A 16163-nucleotide genomic window follows, 5' to 3' on the forward strand; every position below is an offset into this window, starting at 1 on the left:
ACGTGGTGTAGGTGAATTGGGTAAGCCAAACTGTCCATAGTGTATGTGTGGGAATGGAAGTGTACGGGTGTTTCCCAGTGCTGGGTTGCAGCTGGAAGGGCATCCGCTGCGTAAAACATATGCTGGATAAGTTGGCGGTTCATTCCGCTGTGGCGACCCCAGATTAATAAAGGGACTAAGCCGAAAAGAAATTAAATGAATGAAATTCAGAATTTTGAGAAGTGAAGTCGCAATTCTGCGTAATAAATTTATAATTTTGACTTTATCCAAGAATTCAAAATTCTGAGTTAAAAAGTCAAACATCTGAGAAATAAACTTACAATTCTGAATTATAAAGTCAGAATTTTGAGAAATAAAGTAGCAAATCTGAGTTTTAAAGTCAGGATTCTGATCTCTCAATTCTGGGATAAAAAAAAAAGTCACAACACTTTTTTATTTTTTAGTCAGTGTAGGAAATGGGCTTCCATAAAAAAAAAACTATGTTTAGAAAGGGTTATGATGACCGTAAATGACAGTCATTTTATTAAAATGCCTTTTTTTCTTGTGAATTTTCTACTCAATAAATACATTTAAAAAAAAAAACCAAAAAAAAACTTGCATCTCAGCTTTCACTTTAAAAAAATATCAGCCATGATAAACGTTTTTTGTTCATTTTTTAAATGTATTTTCTTTCTGTAAATTTGTTACACAGATCTCAAAAAATGAAAAGAACTGAAAAAAAAAACACTAAATTTGAACTTTTCTATTAATGCTCTGGAAGAATTATTTTAGGGGGTTACAAAAAACTATTTTTTAGCATGAAGAATATTTTGTGGAAAGTAAAATGTTCAAATTTCTTTGTGGAAACCTTAAAGCCAATATAAAGCATTTATTTCCAAGTAGAATGTGTATGATAATGATTGGTGAAGGAACATATTCAAGCGATTATGGGAGCTATTACATTAGAAAATATTACATTAAAATTAAAACTGATATTATTTTACAATATTAAGGTTTTACTGTATTTTCGATCAATTAAATGTATCCTTAGTGAGCATAAACTACTTTTTTCCCTCAAAACCGTTACAACACCCCAAACCTCTGAACACAGATCTTGCCTTACATTTTCCACGAATCTGAATCATTTGACCTTCAGCACGAAGCAAGGAGTCAGTTAAACATGCTGCTGCAAAACTCTCAAAGCTAAAATCTGCAAATACCTGAGACATTAGAACTGCTAAGATGATCTGTGCTGTGAAATTGCTAATAACCCGCTTCAATTAGTTTATTTCCCCTCAAAGGAAGTGAAAGTAGCTATGAATATGCTAATCCTTTAGCAGAAGAATAGCGGCCTTGTGCAGAGCTACAGTCCTGCCATTCTCAGCTTATGCTGGCATATGAAATGGGCAAGAGGTTGAGGGCACACTCATTGTAAACCCTTGCTCTCTGGCTCTTGTTTTCTTCCTCACGTGAACAGAAAATACGCTTTTTAGATTTGATGCCAGACCGATTAGCATGACACAGTGGCATTAGCATTGAAATCTCAGCTAAGCAGCAGTGTTTGGTGCTGTGTGGCCTTTTAAGAGGATCGTGGTTATTCTTCTGTGTACGAGCGATTGAATGAAGGGATATGTGCAGCGTTTGTAAAACACTTAACCCTGATATACGCATGACGACAATCTCATTCTTTACTCAGGGGTAAAAGAAGTTCAGTATGCACTGCTGTGCTTTGTTGTGTCTTAAATGACATACTGTACATTAGTGATGGCTTTTGAAGCACTGCATCAGGAAACACTTACGAAACTTTTGTATGGTTTGAAGTTTTGGAAATTAAATGATTTTCTGCTGCAATATGTGTGATACTGTAAAATCTATATCACTGTTTCAAAATGTTTTGCAAATGTAATGGTTTTCCAATGGTGGCCAAGCTAGAGACCAATTACCATGTTTGTAAACATTCAGGATGCGTGCGCCGGGAGGAGGCAGAAAGGAACCGGGAGCGCCAGCATTTACAGCGAGGGAATGACATCAGATGCGGTGCAGAGTTTGTTGTTGTCTTAGAAATAAGATATATTACTTACATATTATATATATTATTTACATAATGCTTACAACATATTATAACAGCTCGTCACCCAGTGACAAGCACAGTGATTCAGCAAAATTAACGTTAAAGTTAGCGGCGTTCATCTGACAGCTCTATTAGCGATAGCACCCTCCCAATGAATATTGGCTAAGACGAAGTGACCAAGCATCCAGCCCCAAATATACAATCTCATTGAAGCTCCGAGTGATTTTACAAGAGAGAAGTTAAAGGTCTACAAGTCTTTAGATGCCAACAATTTTGTTCTTTGTGGTCATGTGCAAGTAATAATGCTCCATGATGACCAGATTCAAGCCAATAATATCCAGCTGCAGGCCCGCAGAACCACACACGTTTTAGGCACACACAATCTAGGACACACAATCTAGGCAAACCATATATGGTTAAGACGGATGTTAATGTTATAATAATAACGTCTTTTTGGACATCGTCATCGATATATTTTGATATATATGATTAATAAATATTGTACACAATAAACAATAGTGTTTAATTTACTTTATTTCACAAATATTGCGATTGAGACAGCCGAATGGGGAGCATTGTTTCCGATCGCCATTCAATATAATAAAGTGAACAGTTTTTAATTAGTCATTATAGCTGATCATTATTATCTGACAATAATATGGCAGATACTCGTTTGCTGGCCTTGCTGAATGATCTCATTTGGACATGTTTAATTTATATAATGGATTAATTTATGATGAAGGAAATAATAGCAAGTTAATATAGGCAATAATACATTATATGTAATAAAAATCTTTTTACATGTAACAAATGTATAACACTTTATTAATATTTTACTCAAGCAATTTAATAGTGTTTATAAACTAATATATTAGCTTAATTTTCTAATAACCTTTTAATTAATGATTTCCCACATTTAAAACTGTAATTTAATACTACAGTAATAGGAAACAAATAGGAACAAATTAACTTTTAATAAAAAAATCATAAGTGTGTATACACACACACACACACACACATACATATATATACATTTATAAACATATACATACATATATATATATAACAGCTTTAACAGTGACAGTTTAGTAAAAGATAGAAGTTAATATATGATTTTATAATTATAATCAGTTAAGATAATCAGTTTATAACTATATATATTGTTTAAATGGTTATCTATAGTAGGCTTATTTATTTTAAAGTGACATATTATTGTTTGCTTTTTATACCAAGAATGATAATATTAAGAGCTTGAATTAGTTTATTACACTTGATCCAACAATTAGACGGTCTATTATGTTTACTTTGTGTATATGGACACATGAATAAAGTCATAAGTTTCTTTAACCAATTATTTTTATTTACATAATTTAAGTTCAAAAACTGCAGAGATGTTATAATGATCGTTACGATATAATAATAATAATAATGACTGAAATGGGAAACCATATTTGTGAAATTCAATAGATGACGATAATGCTAAACAGTAAGTTACCATACATGGTTTGCCTAGATTGTGTGTCCTAGATTGTGTGTGCCTCAAACGTGTGTGGTTCTGCGGGCCTGCAGCTGGATATATCTCGATTCAAGAGCTAAACACCGAGATTCCGCCTAGCCAAAGACAAAGAAACAAGACGGAGCTAACGTTATACAAGGCCTGGGTAACGCAAACAACTGCATTCTGACAGTGAACTTCACCTGTACGGCAGGATATGTGAACCTACACATAGAGGTAAAGTTGGTTTTATATTCGCACATTCAGACTTTCTACTTAATAATATAATTTCGTAAATGGATTATTTGCAAACTCTAAATAGCGAAATCATATTAGCAGCAGCCAATGACTATAAAAGTACATCATTGTTCACAGTCAAATAAACAGTGCTAATGTTGTCTTCAAGTCACACTTGCAGGTTATTTCAGACCGAATATTCAAAGTGCCGTGGTAAACAATATAGGGAGTGTGTCACAGGTTGTCACTGAATGAATGTGTGAATATAAAACCAACTTGACCTTAATAAACGTAACTTTCACGTTTCATTCTTAGCATTCAGTGTCCACAGTTTAATTAACCATATGTAACTGTTTTTGCTGAAATCATTTCAGCAATCAAAAACGAGTGATGTGTATGATTCAGCACAGCGTGAACTGACCTGATATGACATGAGAACTGCAGAGTCCAGCATTTCTAATTAGCTCCTCACTTCATTCAGCTCCCTTTTAGCCAAAGACGTCTGCAGTCGGTATTAAAGCAGTGTGTGGTGGATGGTAAAAGTTAAGTTTTCTATTTTTGGACTCGAATTCGGCATCCTACCGCACAACACGACATCTTTCCTATTGCAGCCTGTCTGTTTTTTGCAACCGGGGACCCGTGTCATGTGTGACGTAGGTTGGTAGTTGGTCTATACTGTCAGTGGGCGCCGTCTTTGAGGTGGGGTGTTAAACAGAGGTCCTAACACAGTGGTCATTAAAAATCTCATGGCACTTCTCGCAAAAAGTAGGGGTGTAATCCTGGTGTCTGGGCCAAATAACCATCTATCGGCCCTTACCCATGATGGCATCCAAATCATCCCTATCCACTGAATTGGCTCCATCACTGTCTCTCCACTTCCACCTATAGCTGGTGTGTAGTGAGCGCTCTGGTGACATTGTCCTGTGGCTGCCGTCTCATCATCTAAATGGATGCTGCACACTGCTTGGGGGTGTGAAGAGACCCTCCTCATGATTGTGAAGCGCTTTGGGCGTATGGCCTACATGATAAATGTGCTATATAAATACACATTACTTACCTTAGGTTATTTTCTTCAATCAAACACAGCTGATTCAACTAATGATGGTGTTCAAGACTCTTTTGAACACTCGATTATTGTGTGCAGAGCTGCGGCCCTCCAGGAATAAAGTTTTAAGACCTATGGTCTAGGCCAGGGGTGTCCAAACTCGGTCCGGGAGGTGCTGGTGTCCGGTCCTTTTACTAAAGGTACAGCTGTCATGCAGGGAGGGGTTTTCATCTTTAATAAAAACTATGACAGTTTGTCGTAAAAAGAATGACGAATTAAAACATATGAAACAGTCCCTTAATAGTTTTAATAAAAGGAGTGGAAAAAACTCCACACATATTTAGAAAACATTTAATCTCTCCAAAGTTAAATTACAAAGGTAAATCTACATCTTTACGCACGGTAGGACAGTGTTCAAGAGTTGTCAGAGAAGACCTGACCCATGACGGCCAGTTTGGCACTAAAGGGCTGCGTAGGGCAGGAGAGCACCGGCGCTTTCCTCTGCTCTCCCGGCTTCAGTGCAATGCTCTCCGGAGAGCCACCTGCGTTCTGGTCCCGTGGTGGCTCCTCTGTTTGCGGCTGCGAGAAGCTGAGGAGGATGTCCTGAATCTCCCTGCGGTCCTGCTGCTCTCGGCTGCAGCAGTGGAGTGCGGCGGGGTCCAGCGGATGAGCCTCTGTGTTGAACACATAGCCCCCCGCGCTGAGAATACAGTCACCCCGCAGACCCCCCAGCTCAAACTCTGTGCCCGTGTTGTGAAGGAAGTTGTCAGGATCGAAGAGGAGGTAGAGGTATTTAATGGTCTCGGCTAGGAAGAAGGATTCCATGCGGTTGTCCAACTTGTGGTCCCTTACATCCTTTACCTTATGAGAAAAGATGAATGAGCAGCTGTGTTGGGTAGGTTTCTTTACAAATGGCATTAAAATTGCTAAACATTACCTCTTTTCCAGCCATTAATGAAATAACTCATCAGTTAAGAGAAAACGCTTGCCTGCCATTGGCGGGTTTTTACAGCAATCCGTGTTTTAGGTATATCACAGTAGGCCAGTGGTTCTCAATTCCTCGCCCACCAAACATATGCCCTATAGGTGAATTTAATAAACTAAATTAGCTGTAGTGTATGAGTGCATGTGTGAATGTATGAGTGTATCCCAGTACTGGGTTGCAGCTGGAAGGGCATCCGCTGTGTAAAACATATGCTGGAATAGCTGGCGGTTCATTACTCTGTGGTGACCTCGGATAAATCACGGATTTGAATATGACTATTACTCTGCATTTCTGAATTGATCTATATAAAACTGTTGAATTTATGTCCAGTTTTTAAGAGCAAGCAAATGATAAGTAACTGTTTTAAATGACCTACAAAGAAAAGTAATCTCTTACTTAATCGGCAGAAAAGTTATTTAATTAAAGCAACTACTTACTTTGTAATTAATTACACCCAACTCTGTTGAAGAGTTAACATTTCTGAGAGTTGAAACATGAAACAAAAGTATGAAAGAGACACTCACAGTGGCAAAGCCACAGTTGACCCGGCTGATTCTGTCAATGGACTCCACTGCATCTCGGCCAAGTTGGATGAATGAAGGGTCTCCAGTGGCCTTATACAGATACATTGCGCTCTCTATTAACTCTGTTCAACACACACAAAAATACACACTCAGGCCCTATGTACACTAATACGTCTCAGTTTTAAAATGCCATTTTAGAATAAAAACTATCCACGTCCACACTACCGTTTCCCTACCTAACCCTAAACCTTCCGCATTATACTGCTGAAAACGCACATCACGTGACCACACACACAAACACAAACAAACACACGCACGCACACACGCACACACACACGTTTGTTTTTGTGAAAAGTGGGGACATTACATAGGTTTCCATTTATTTTATACTGTCCAAACCGTATATTATATTGCCCTCACCCCACCCCACCCCTAAACCCAACCATCACAGGAGACTGTGTGCAGCTTTACTCTCTGATTAAACTCATTCTGTAGGATTTATAAGCATTTTGAGAAATGAGGACGTCACCGATGTCCTCATATTTCACCTCCTTTTTGTAATACCTGTGTCATACCTACGTCATTATACAGATTTGTGTCCTGATAGGTCACAAAAACACGTACAAACACACACACACACAAAATGGCTATATGTCACGCAAGATGGTATTCAAACTCGCATTAAAAATACAGTTGAAGTCAGAATTATTAGCCCCACTTTGATTTTTTGATTTTTACTTTTTAAATATTTCCCCAAATGATGTTTAACAAAGCAAGGACATTTCCACAGTATGTCTGATAATATTTTTTTCTTCTGAAGAAAATCTTATTTGTTTTGTTTCGGCTAGAATAAAAGCAGTTTTTAATTTTTTTAAATCCATTTTTATGTCAAAATTATTAGCGATATTTTTCCTGATAGTCTACAGAACAAACCAACATTATACAATAACTAGCCTAATTACCCTAACCTGCCAATTTAACTTAATTAACCTAGTTAAGCCTTTAAATGTCACTTTAAGCTGTATAGAAGTGTCTTGAAAAATATCTAGTCAAATATTACTTACTGTCATCATGGCAAAGAGAAAATAAATCAGTTATTAGAGATGAGGTATTAAAACTATTATGTTTAGAAATCTGTTGAAAAAAAATCTCTGTGTTAAACAGAAATTGGGTAAAAAATAAACGGGGGCGCTAATAATTCCGACTTACTGTAGAAAAAAAACTATAAGCACATGCATGGTACCTTTTTCATGTGGTCTATATTTAAAAAAATGAATTCTTTGAGGAAGCTTATGTTTTTAAGTTTACCTAGGTGGTTAGTTTTTTTTGCCAAATTGGATAAATCAGTTTAATATCAAAAACCACAAATTTTCTCATATAAAAGTGTATTTTAATGGGAAGACAACAGTTTGACTATTTTCAGTGTGGCTGTAATAATGTTCAAACCCGTAATCTAAGGCCCCGTTTACACTGCCAGTTAAATGTGACCCAATTCCGATTTTTTGCTCATATGTGACACAGATCGAATCTGTTCTATGACCGTGTAAACACGAAAAAAATGCATGCATTCAGATATTCAAAGATCGGTTTCAGGTCTCCTTCATATGTGGAAATAAATCAGATCCAGATCGGATTTGTGACAATGCGACAGTCATGTAAACAGGCAGATCAGATTAATTGAGGCATTCTGTTCTGTACATCATTAAACTTGTGACAATGTAGAGCTTCTCCGCAGTTTAATGACAGAAGGAAGAGCGTGTGTGGAGACCAAGCAGCAACCTCCCGCTCTCTCTCTTCCAATACGGAAGTAACTAAAACTGCAATTCATGCGAAATTCCGCTAGTCTTGTCCGCTCCTGGCTCCAAAACAGAGCAAATTTCAATTGAGCCCACTGTTAGAATGGCCAACTATACAGCAGAAAAAAAGGTGTTTACAGCCTGGTACAAAAAAAGATTTTGGGTAATATAGCTAATATTACCCTTCGTGACATCTGTGAGGGGGGTGAATTTTTCTATAACTCATCCGTTTCCTTTATATTAAGTTATATTAAGTTTGCATAATTAAGGGCGTGGCCACTTGAGTGAAAGCTTGGTCTCGTTGGTCGCCGTCACGTCACCTCAGCTGAATCCTGCAGATTAGCCACTGAACTCGGCATATTTATCCTATTTCTGTGTTGTTTTATGTGGCTTTACACAGTCAACTGCCTTTTGGACTTGTTTCCTACAATTATTAGATAGCATGGCATGCTGAGTGAACTTAATTGTGCTCACAAACCGTTCACGTGGCCTCCGTTTCCCATGTGAGTAAAGTTATATACTTATATACCATCTCTATACATGTATTTGTTTTATTTAAGATCATTTATCGTTTATATTTATATTTAGAGCTGTAATGCACTCCAGAATCTGACAGATTGATTAGCTGTAGGCTCTAGAACAGTCATCTGAAGCGTTGTCATACAGTGTTATGCTGGTCTTACATTAACTAACACAGACTATATCTGTAGTGTTTGGAAGTAATTCGTGTTTTCCTCCTGTTGAAAAACGTCATAAGAACAATGTTTAGTGGCTCAATGTATTACAGCAGTGTTTTTAAAAGTCTAAACACTTTATTGATATAGTGTACAACCAAGCACAAGTGGTCAGAATACAAACGAGTCACAGGTGATAAAGTATTAAGTGTACTCCCAAAGTAAAGTGTGTCTGAACCAGGTCCAAGCAAACTGTCAGCAGGTGTCTGTAGCTCTGCTCACTCTCCGCCTCTTTGCCCATGTTTGGTATCCCGCCGTGGGTGTGATGACGCGCGAACAAAATGCAGACGGTTGGCCGCGCCTACTTGTGGCTTCTTTTGCGCTCTTTAGAAACCTATGGGTGACGGCACAGACACTACGTCCATATATTTTACAGTCTATGGTGGAGACGCCGACGCGGTAAACAACATCAGAGGAAACACAGAGGAGGAAAGTGGTCAGTCGCCACAATTTGCTCCCACCAGACCTGAGATCTATCTCAAATTCCTCTGAATGGTGGAGGACATCATTAAAGCATATAAACCATAAGCGCAAGCTGCGATGACGGCCCTTTCCAAACCTCCGCCTCAAAATCATTTTAAAGTTGGGCGAACTTTGTGTTGTAACTTTTGCTTTTTGTCGCTATTAATACACGCACTGCGGGCTACACCATAGACTGTAAAATAAAGGGCTACACATAGAATATGCTCTCCAACACCAGTGCGCACACAGGCAAAGGCTACATCTTCAACTACACACACACACATCAGAGCAATACCATTACATGAACTGCGTGGGGGTAAATCTGGACTAAACCATTCACTGCTTATACTACAATTCGCATATTTCGCAGAGCTAAAAACAAGACAATTTCTTTCATCATGGCTAGTGTGGCACAGATGCTAGAACCCGCCTTTATGCATGCGCGACATCGTAAATTGTATGGCAAGTGTAAACGCATGAATTGGATATTGGTCACAATTAAAACAACGTGTAAACAGACAGACAAACAAATCAGATATAGGCAACAAATCGAAATTGGGCATCAAGGCCTGACAGTGTAAACAGGGCCTAAGTTTTTTTTTTTATGTGCGCATGGCTGTCTGGTGCTGTGGGGCTTCTATATACCTGGCCGCAGTGGATATCCCTCTCGCTTGTCCACTGTGTAACCTTGAGGAATGCTGTAGAATTCTGGGAGACCTCCAAACTGCCGCCACACGCTGTAGTAGTTGTGGAAGCTCTTTGTAGCACTGGAAATATCACCTATTAAACTCTGATATCAAACAAACACATTGACATTACCAGATGCCACGGGGATCTGCTTTCCAATGCAAATATAGGTGGTGAATGTGCTTTATGGGTGATTCTGTTGTGGGTACATTTTAAGTCTTCTGGATAAACATTCTTTTATTTTTCCAAAACTTTTCTGAAGCAGTTTTGAATAATGGGCTGCTGGGTGGCGTAGCGGGTAACACGTTCGCCTCACAGCAAGAACATCACTGGTTCGAGCCTCAGCTGGGTCAGTTGGCATTTCTGTGTGGAGTTCCCATGTTCTCCCTGTGTTTGCGTGGGTTTCCTCCGGGTGGTCCGGTTTAAAAATCACTGATAGAAAAAGCTGCCAACTCTGTCACTGCCAACTGTTTCTGTCAATTCTGATACTGTCAACTCTCTTACTGTCATTTTAGAGTCAACTTTGTTACTCTGTTGTAATCAATTGTTTCAACTCTCTTACTGTCAACTCTGTCCCTCTGTTTCTGTCAATTCTTTACTGCCAACTCTGTCACTTTCTGTCAGCTCTATTACTGTCAACTCTGTTCCGGTCAATTGTTTCTGTCAACTCTATTACTGTCAAATCTCTTACTGTCATATTAGTGTCAACTCTGTCGCTGCCAACACTGTCGCTCTGTTTATGTCAACTCTGTTTCTGTCAGCTCTGTTACTGTCAACTCTCTTACTGTCATCTTAGTGTCAACTTTGTGAAGGCTGATTTATACTTCTGCGTCAAACGCCGGCGTATGCTACGGCGCTGACGCATAGCCCTTCGCCTTGGCCGTTGGCGTCACTGACGTGCACGTCTCAAAAAATGTAACTACACGTCGCAACAACGCGTAGCGCAAGCTCTTTGTTTGGTCGGCTTGGTAGCGCTGACGAGTCTGGGCGGGACCGAGAGAGGCTTTAAACCAGGCTTTACTCTGTTATAATCAATTGTTTCTGTCAATTATTTACTGCCAACTCTGTCACTGTCAACTTTGTCACTTTGTTTCTGTCAACTCTGTTCCGGTCAATTGTTTCTGTTAACTCTATTAAGCCTGGTTTATACTTCTGCGCCAAGTGACCGGCGCAGAAGTATAAATGCACAGCTACGGGCGTTGCCTGCGCCGTGAGTTACGAGCATTAACAGTGAGGTGTTAATGTTCCTCTGTGTTGAGTTTCTTCGCTGATGTTTTGCTTTTCCTGAACACTTCCTGGCTGTACACGTGACTCAAACTCGCTCATTTTGAGGCAGGAACCGGCGGACATGAAACAACTTTAACTATTAGGTAAACACAAAACAAAACTTTCCATCCGGAGCTCCTTCACGGGACTCCACACTTGTAAACAATCGCTGGCGCCATTCGCGCGGCTCTCGGTCCCGCCCAGACTCGTCAGCGCTACCAAGCCGACCAATCACAGAGCTTGCGCTACGCGTTGTTGCGACGTGTAGTTACATTTTTTGAGAGGTGCACGTCTGTGACGCCGACGGCCACGGCGAAGAGCTATGCGTCAGCGCCGTAGCATACGCCTGCATTTGACGCAGAAGTATAAATCAGCCTTTACTGTCAACTATCTTACTGTCATCTTACTGTCCATTTTCTTACTGTCATCCTACTGTACTATCAACTCAACTACTGTCAATTCTGTCACGCTGTTTTAACTTTGTTACAAATCTGTTTCTGTCAACTCTGTTATAGTTTAAAAAGTTTAACAATTATTTAGTAACATTAGTAGCATAATAAAGTGTGCCCCATCACATTTTAAATTATTAATAATGGACTTAGTTTAAAGTGCATTGACTGCACTACTGTTTGTAGTAGGAAAACAAATGGAAAATGCTCAAAATGAACCCCCAACTCTGGAACGAGTCATATACTAAAACCACATTTTTTCATTGCGTTGTGACATATTTTAAAATTTTCTCACCTGCATTCCAGGCCAGAACGCCTCCAAAGACTGAAACACAGGCATTGATACTGTTCCTTTATGCATCTGCACCCACAGATACCAATCATCAAACTTAGTGTAGTTCTTTATGGACTTATCAAATTCTGCAACACACATTTAAAAGTTGATAATGCGTTTATGTAAAAAAGATAAGTGAAGATAAACAACAATCACTTGGTGCTTAGTTTAGCTATTCAAAATGAACATTTGCAAGCGAATTAGCAAGGCATTAACTGCATTTACAATAGTTGTGTAATGTATTTCAGCTATTGCTTTATTAAAAACTCAGTGTTTACCATAAAACATTGTCAACAGCTTCTCATCTTGAAGCATGATGGCACCCTTAACAAGATATTCGAAATATGAATCAACTCCTGCTCCAATGCCTGCATCCTGAGCGACCCACTTCGAGGTTATGACATCTATGTGATTGCCCACCTGAAAACATGAGGGAGTTGTGTGACTTTTATTAAAGTACACATGAACCGGAAGTTACTTTTATTGCAATATGTTGATGTATTTTCAGCTAGTGAGTTGGGGCCTTTTTTTGTGCATCATTCCCTTGTAAATGATCAGTTTTGTTTTTTGTTTTTGTGCTCTACCAAAATGAAAACATTGTCATTGTGCTGCCTAAAAAAACTAAAAATAACTTTTTTGCACTTTTTGTTATTTTAAATAACAAATTAAAGAGATCTGAACGATAGCAGTTTTATTTTAGGAATTAGCAAGGAATATCATCAATAAATTAAAGAATCACACAAAATATGTTTTACTTCAATGAATAACTGCACACTATAAATATAAATCGTAAATGCAGAAACTGAGAATTTTAAAGTGGTCTTTTAATTTTCTTTTAAAGCTGTATATTTAAAAAAAAAACAGATGTAATCCTTTTAAATCAGCTTAAACATCCAGCTATATTACACACCAACGCACTGACGAACGGACCTTTCTGGTACTGAGAAAAAGAAAACAGGAATCAGCATAACAATGGGTTTTCTGTAAACTCAGGGATAATTGGATCCATACAACAGCATTCAAACTCACATGGGCAAACATAAACACAGATTTTGCCTTTTTAATCAGCCATCCTGTCCTACTAATTGCTGTTAAAGCGATTATCGCTCTGGTAAAAAAGCAGCAGCTAAAAGGTAAATATTAGCGTCATTAGAGGCATTTGGTTTAAGCACTTCTGGCTGCGGTCAGTAGGACTGATGGGTACAGTAAGGTCATTCAGAACAAACTACATTCATATTTACGAACATATTTTGTTTTGTTATGTAATTTATTGAACTATTGATGAAATATTATTGGTGACGCAGTGGCGGAGTGGGTAGCACGTTCACCTCACAGCAAGAAGGTCGCTGGGTCGCTGGTTCGAACCTCGGCTTAGCTGGCACTTCTGTGTGGAGTTTGCATGTTCTCCCTGGGTTCGAGTGGGTTTCCTCCGGGTGCTCCGGTCTCAACCACAGTCCAAAGACATGCTACAGGTGAATTGGGTAGGCTAAACTGTGCGTAGCGTATGAGTGTGTGAGTGTGACAGGCCGGCCGGAAGGTGTGAAAAAGCCGTTATCATATGGACTTGTTCCAAAAAGAGCTGACCCCGCAATCATACGGGCCAAAGAAAAAGAAAAGATTGATGAAATATTATTGATGAAATTCCTTTCAAATTCCTAAAATAAAAATAAAAAAGTATTCAGATTGTTATTCATACTGAATATTGAGCATTACAGAAGTAGCTATGTTTAAATGTAATATTTAATAACTCAATGACACAAAATGCAGGGTTAAACAGTTAGTTGATCCCAAAATTAAGTCTATTACTATTTATTGTTAGTCCATAAACATAAGTGGTTTCTCTTTAGAACACAATTGCAAATATTTTTTAATAAATTCTGAAAGATCTGTCAACTGTAATAAGTCGTGAATATCTCCCTGTAATGCATGCTGCTTTTTTGTCAGGCTTTCTCAGATATCTTGGCCATCTGTTGGCCAAAAACGACTGATTCTATTCCAGGGCTTATAATCCCAGGGCTTAGCGAAGGGTCAATTGCACATGCATAAGAAATAAATCAAATAAGTGGTATGTTTGATTATGTATAATTAAGATTAAACGTTTTAACATGTACGTTAAAACAAAAACGGATTTAAATGAAAAGACTTTAATTTCTATTGTCTATATGCGTTGATACGTATGTGGAATTTAGGTAGTATGATGTCAAGTATTTACATTACTTAGGGTAATTAAGTTACTTTTTTAGACAAACTAATTAAAAATATATATTTTAATGATGCAATTAATAGTGAATACTTTTTGAAGTTGCTTACACAGCATTAAACAGAAGCTTAACTATAAATGTGATGCAAGAAGAAACCTCATTTGAACTTTCATATATTCAAATATGCCATAATGTGACGCACAAGAATGAACCTCATTGGTTCTCACCTACGATTTGAAAGCTGTAAAACATTCTATGCTGATCATCTAATCTTTATATAGTATATATAAGAGTATATACAAGTGGAAACCTTCAATTAATCTGTTTATCAAATAAACCGGGGTGCCCAATCCCTGGAAGGCACTCTTTAATAAAACATGCGCGATTTGTTGCTATTTTCTGACCAGCGCAACTGTCATTTTTACGTTTTGTGCCACGTTGTTCAAATACCAAATCTATTTACGCCATGTTGTGGACTCATGGGTGTGCTGGTCTATAAAGGAGGTGTGTTAAGGCGCATTTTTAGTGAATTGCTATATTGAGGAACGCACCATTGGCATAAATCCAGCACTTAGTTATGTGCCTATGCTGTCCATATTTATATGTGTGTGGTGTGCATATTTACATTTGTTTAAAAACAAGTTTATGCATAAGAATAGGACGTGTGTTTGGATGAAACCACACTTCGTTATTATTGTTCATTTAATCGTTTGCTACTAAATTTGGAAATGGTTTTGAAACAAATCTTTGCGCTTAAATGAAATTAAATATGTAGGCTATTGCATCAGTGGAGTGAGTACAACACCGTTTCCTAATCCATGAAAGTAAAGGAGTAGAGTAAAGAGTTTAAGTAAAGAAAAAGTAAAGAGGCCGAATGGACGAGGCTCATTCTTTAGTGAAGCTGTTTCCACAAATTCTGTGATGTAAATAGCAAATGCAACTGACTTTTAAAGGGAACGGGAGATGTGATTCTGATTGGTTTAATGCACATTATACTCAAAACACACACATAACTCATTCAGAGAACAAGCTCAACCCTGTTAAACCATGCGCCACACCGCAAACCATATTATTCTGTCCTTAAAATAGCAAAAGTGGATTAGGATACACCCTTTACGCTTTTGCACTTTAGATCTTGCACCTAGATAGTTAAAATAGAGTATTTTGCATTTCAAATAAAATAAAAATAATTAAATGATAGCATATTCATTTTGAGTTTAACTAACCCTTAGAAAGCATACTAATTCGGATATGCAGTGCTCTGGTGTCTACAAACAGTTGAACTACAAACGGCTTAAAGAAATTTTACCAGGCCGATGTCAGAGCGCGTTCTCCATAAGGCCCTGAGAGCTTTGCGGGCAACATTCTCGAACACAGGGTCACCGGTGAGTCGACTGAGGGTGGAAAACTCTAGGATGAAGGTGCCCACTCCGGCGGTGCAGGTGACAGGGGTTTCGCCGGGGTTCACTCCCCGCAGCAGGTTTACTGTTCCATACGGCATCCCTGTGGGCGTCTGGAAAGCTGAGAACAGATAAAACAAAATGACAGCTCATTCACACTGAAAGCGTCTTTGCTTTCTTAAAATGCAAGATGTAATGCCTCAGAATGGTTTGAAAAAAAGTGCAGCATAAAGCTCGAAGGGATCTAGACAAATACAATAGAAATTTGCAACTATAATCCCACAGTTCTTCTGACTGTTCCACTGCTTTGAAACTCACATTGATGAGCAGCGCTGTTCTTTTAACTTGAAAGGGCATCAAAAAACACACTGCACTCATGTGAATAGTGCTGCAAAAGACGCAAGATGCAATCGTTACGATCACAAAATGCGTGTTTATGATAAAAAACAATAGAAAAGTAGCACATTGGAAAGAAAAAATATGTTTTGTGTTAACTGC

The 16163-nt window shown here is 38.3% G+C and overlaps 1 protein-coding gene across 6 annotated transcripts in view; it reads right to left on the bottom strand.

The window, feature by feature from the left end:
• Positions 1-5114: 5114 nt before the first annotated feature.
• Positions 5115-16163, bottom strand: part of edem2 (ER degradation enhancer, mannosidase alpha-like 2) — a 32026-nt gene continuing 20977 nt past the window's right edge. For 2 of the 6 annotated variants that reach the window (XM_087305416.1, XM_087305413.1), the window contains 7 exons: positions 15575-15786; positions 12343-12484; positions 12026-12150; positions 9974-10118; positions 6337-6458; positions 5817-5907; positions 5115-5688 (listed from right to left, as the gene is read on the bottom strand). In XM_087305416.1, the coding sequence (XP_087161542.1) occupies positions 5860-5907; positions 6337-6458; positions 9974-10118; positions 12026-12150; positions 12343-12484; positions 15575-15786 (794 nt within the window). In that variant the 3' untranslated portion in view covers positions 5115-5688; positions 5817-5859. Of the gene's footprint in view, positions 5689-5816; positions 5908-6336; positions 6459-9973; positions 10842-11703; positions 12151-12342; positions 12485-15574; positions 15787-16163 lie in introns of those variants that run through there. The other 4 variants (XM_087305414.1, XM_087305415.1, NM_001305614.1 and 1 more) reach the window with 3 other exon arrangements.

This window comes from Danio rerio, chromosome 23, assembly GCF_052040795.2.
Source record: "Danio rerio strain M-AB ecotype USA chromosome 23, GRCz13ab, whole genome shotgun sequence".
Lineage (NCBI taxonomy): Eukaryota > Metazoa > Chordata > Actinopteri > Cypriniformes > Danionidae > Danio > Danio rerio.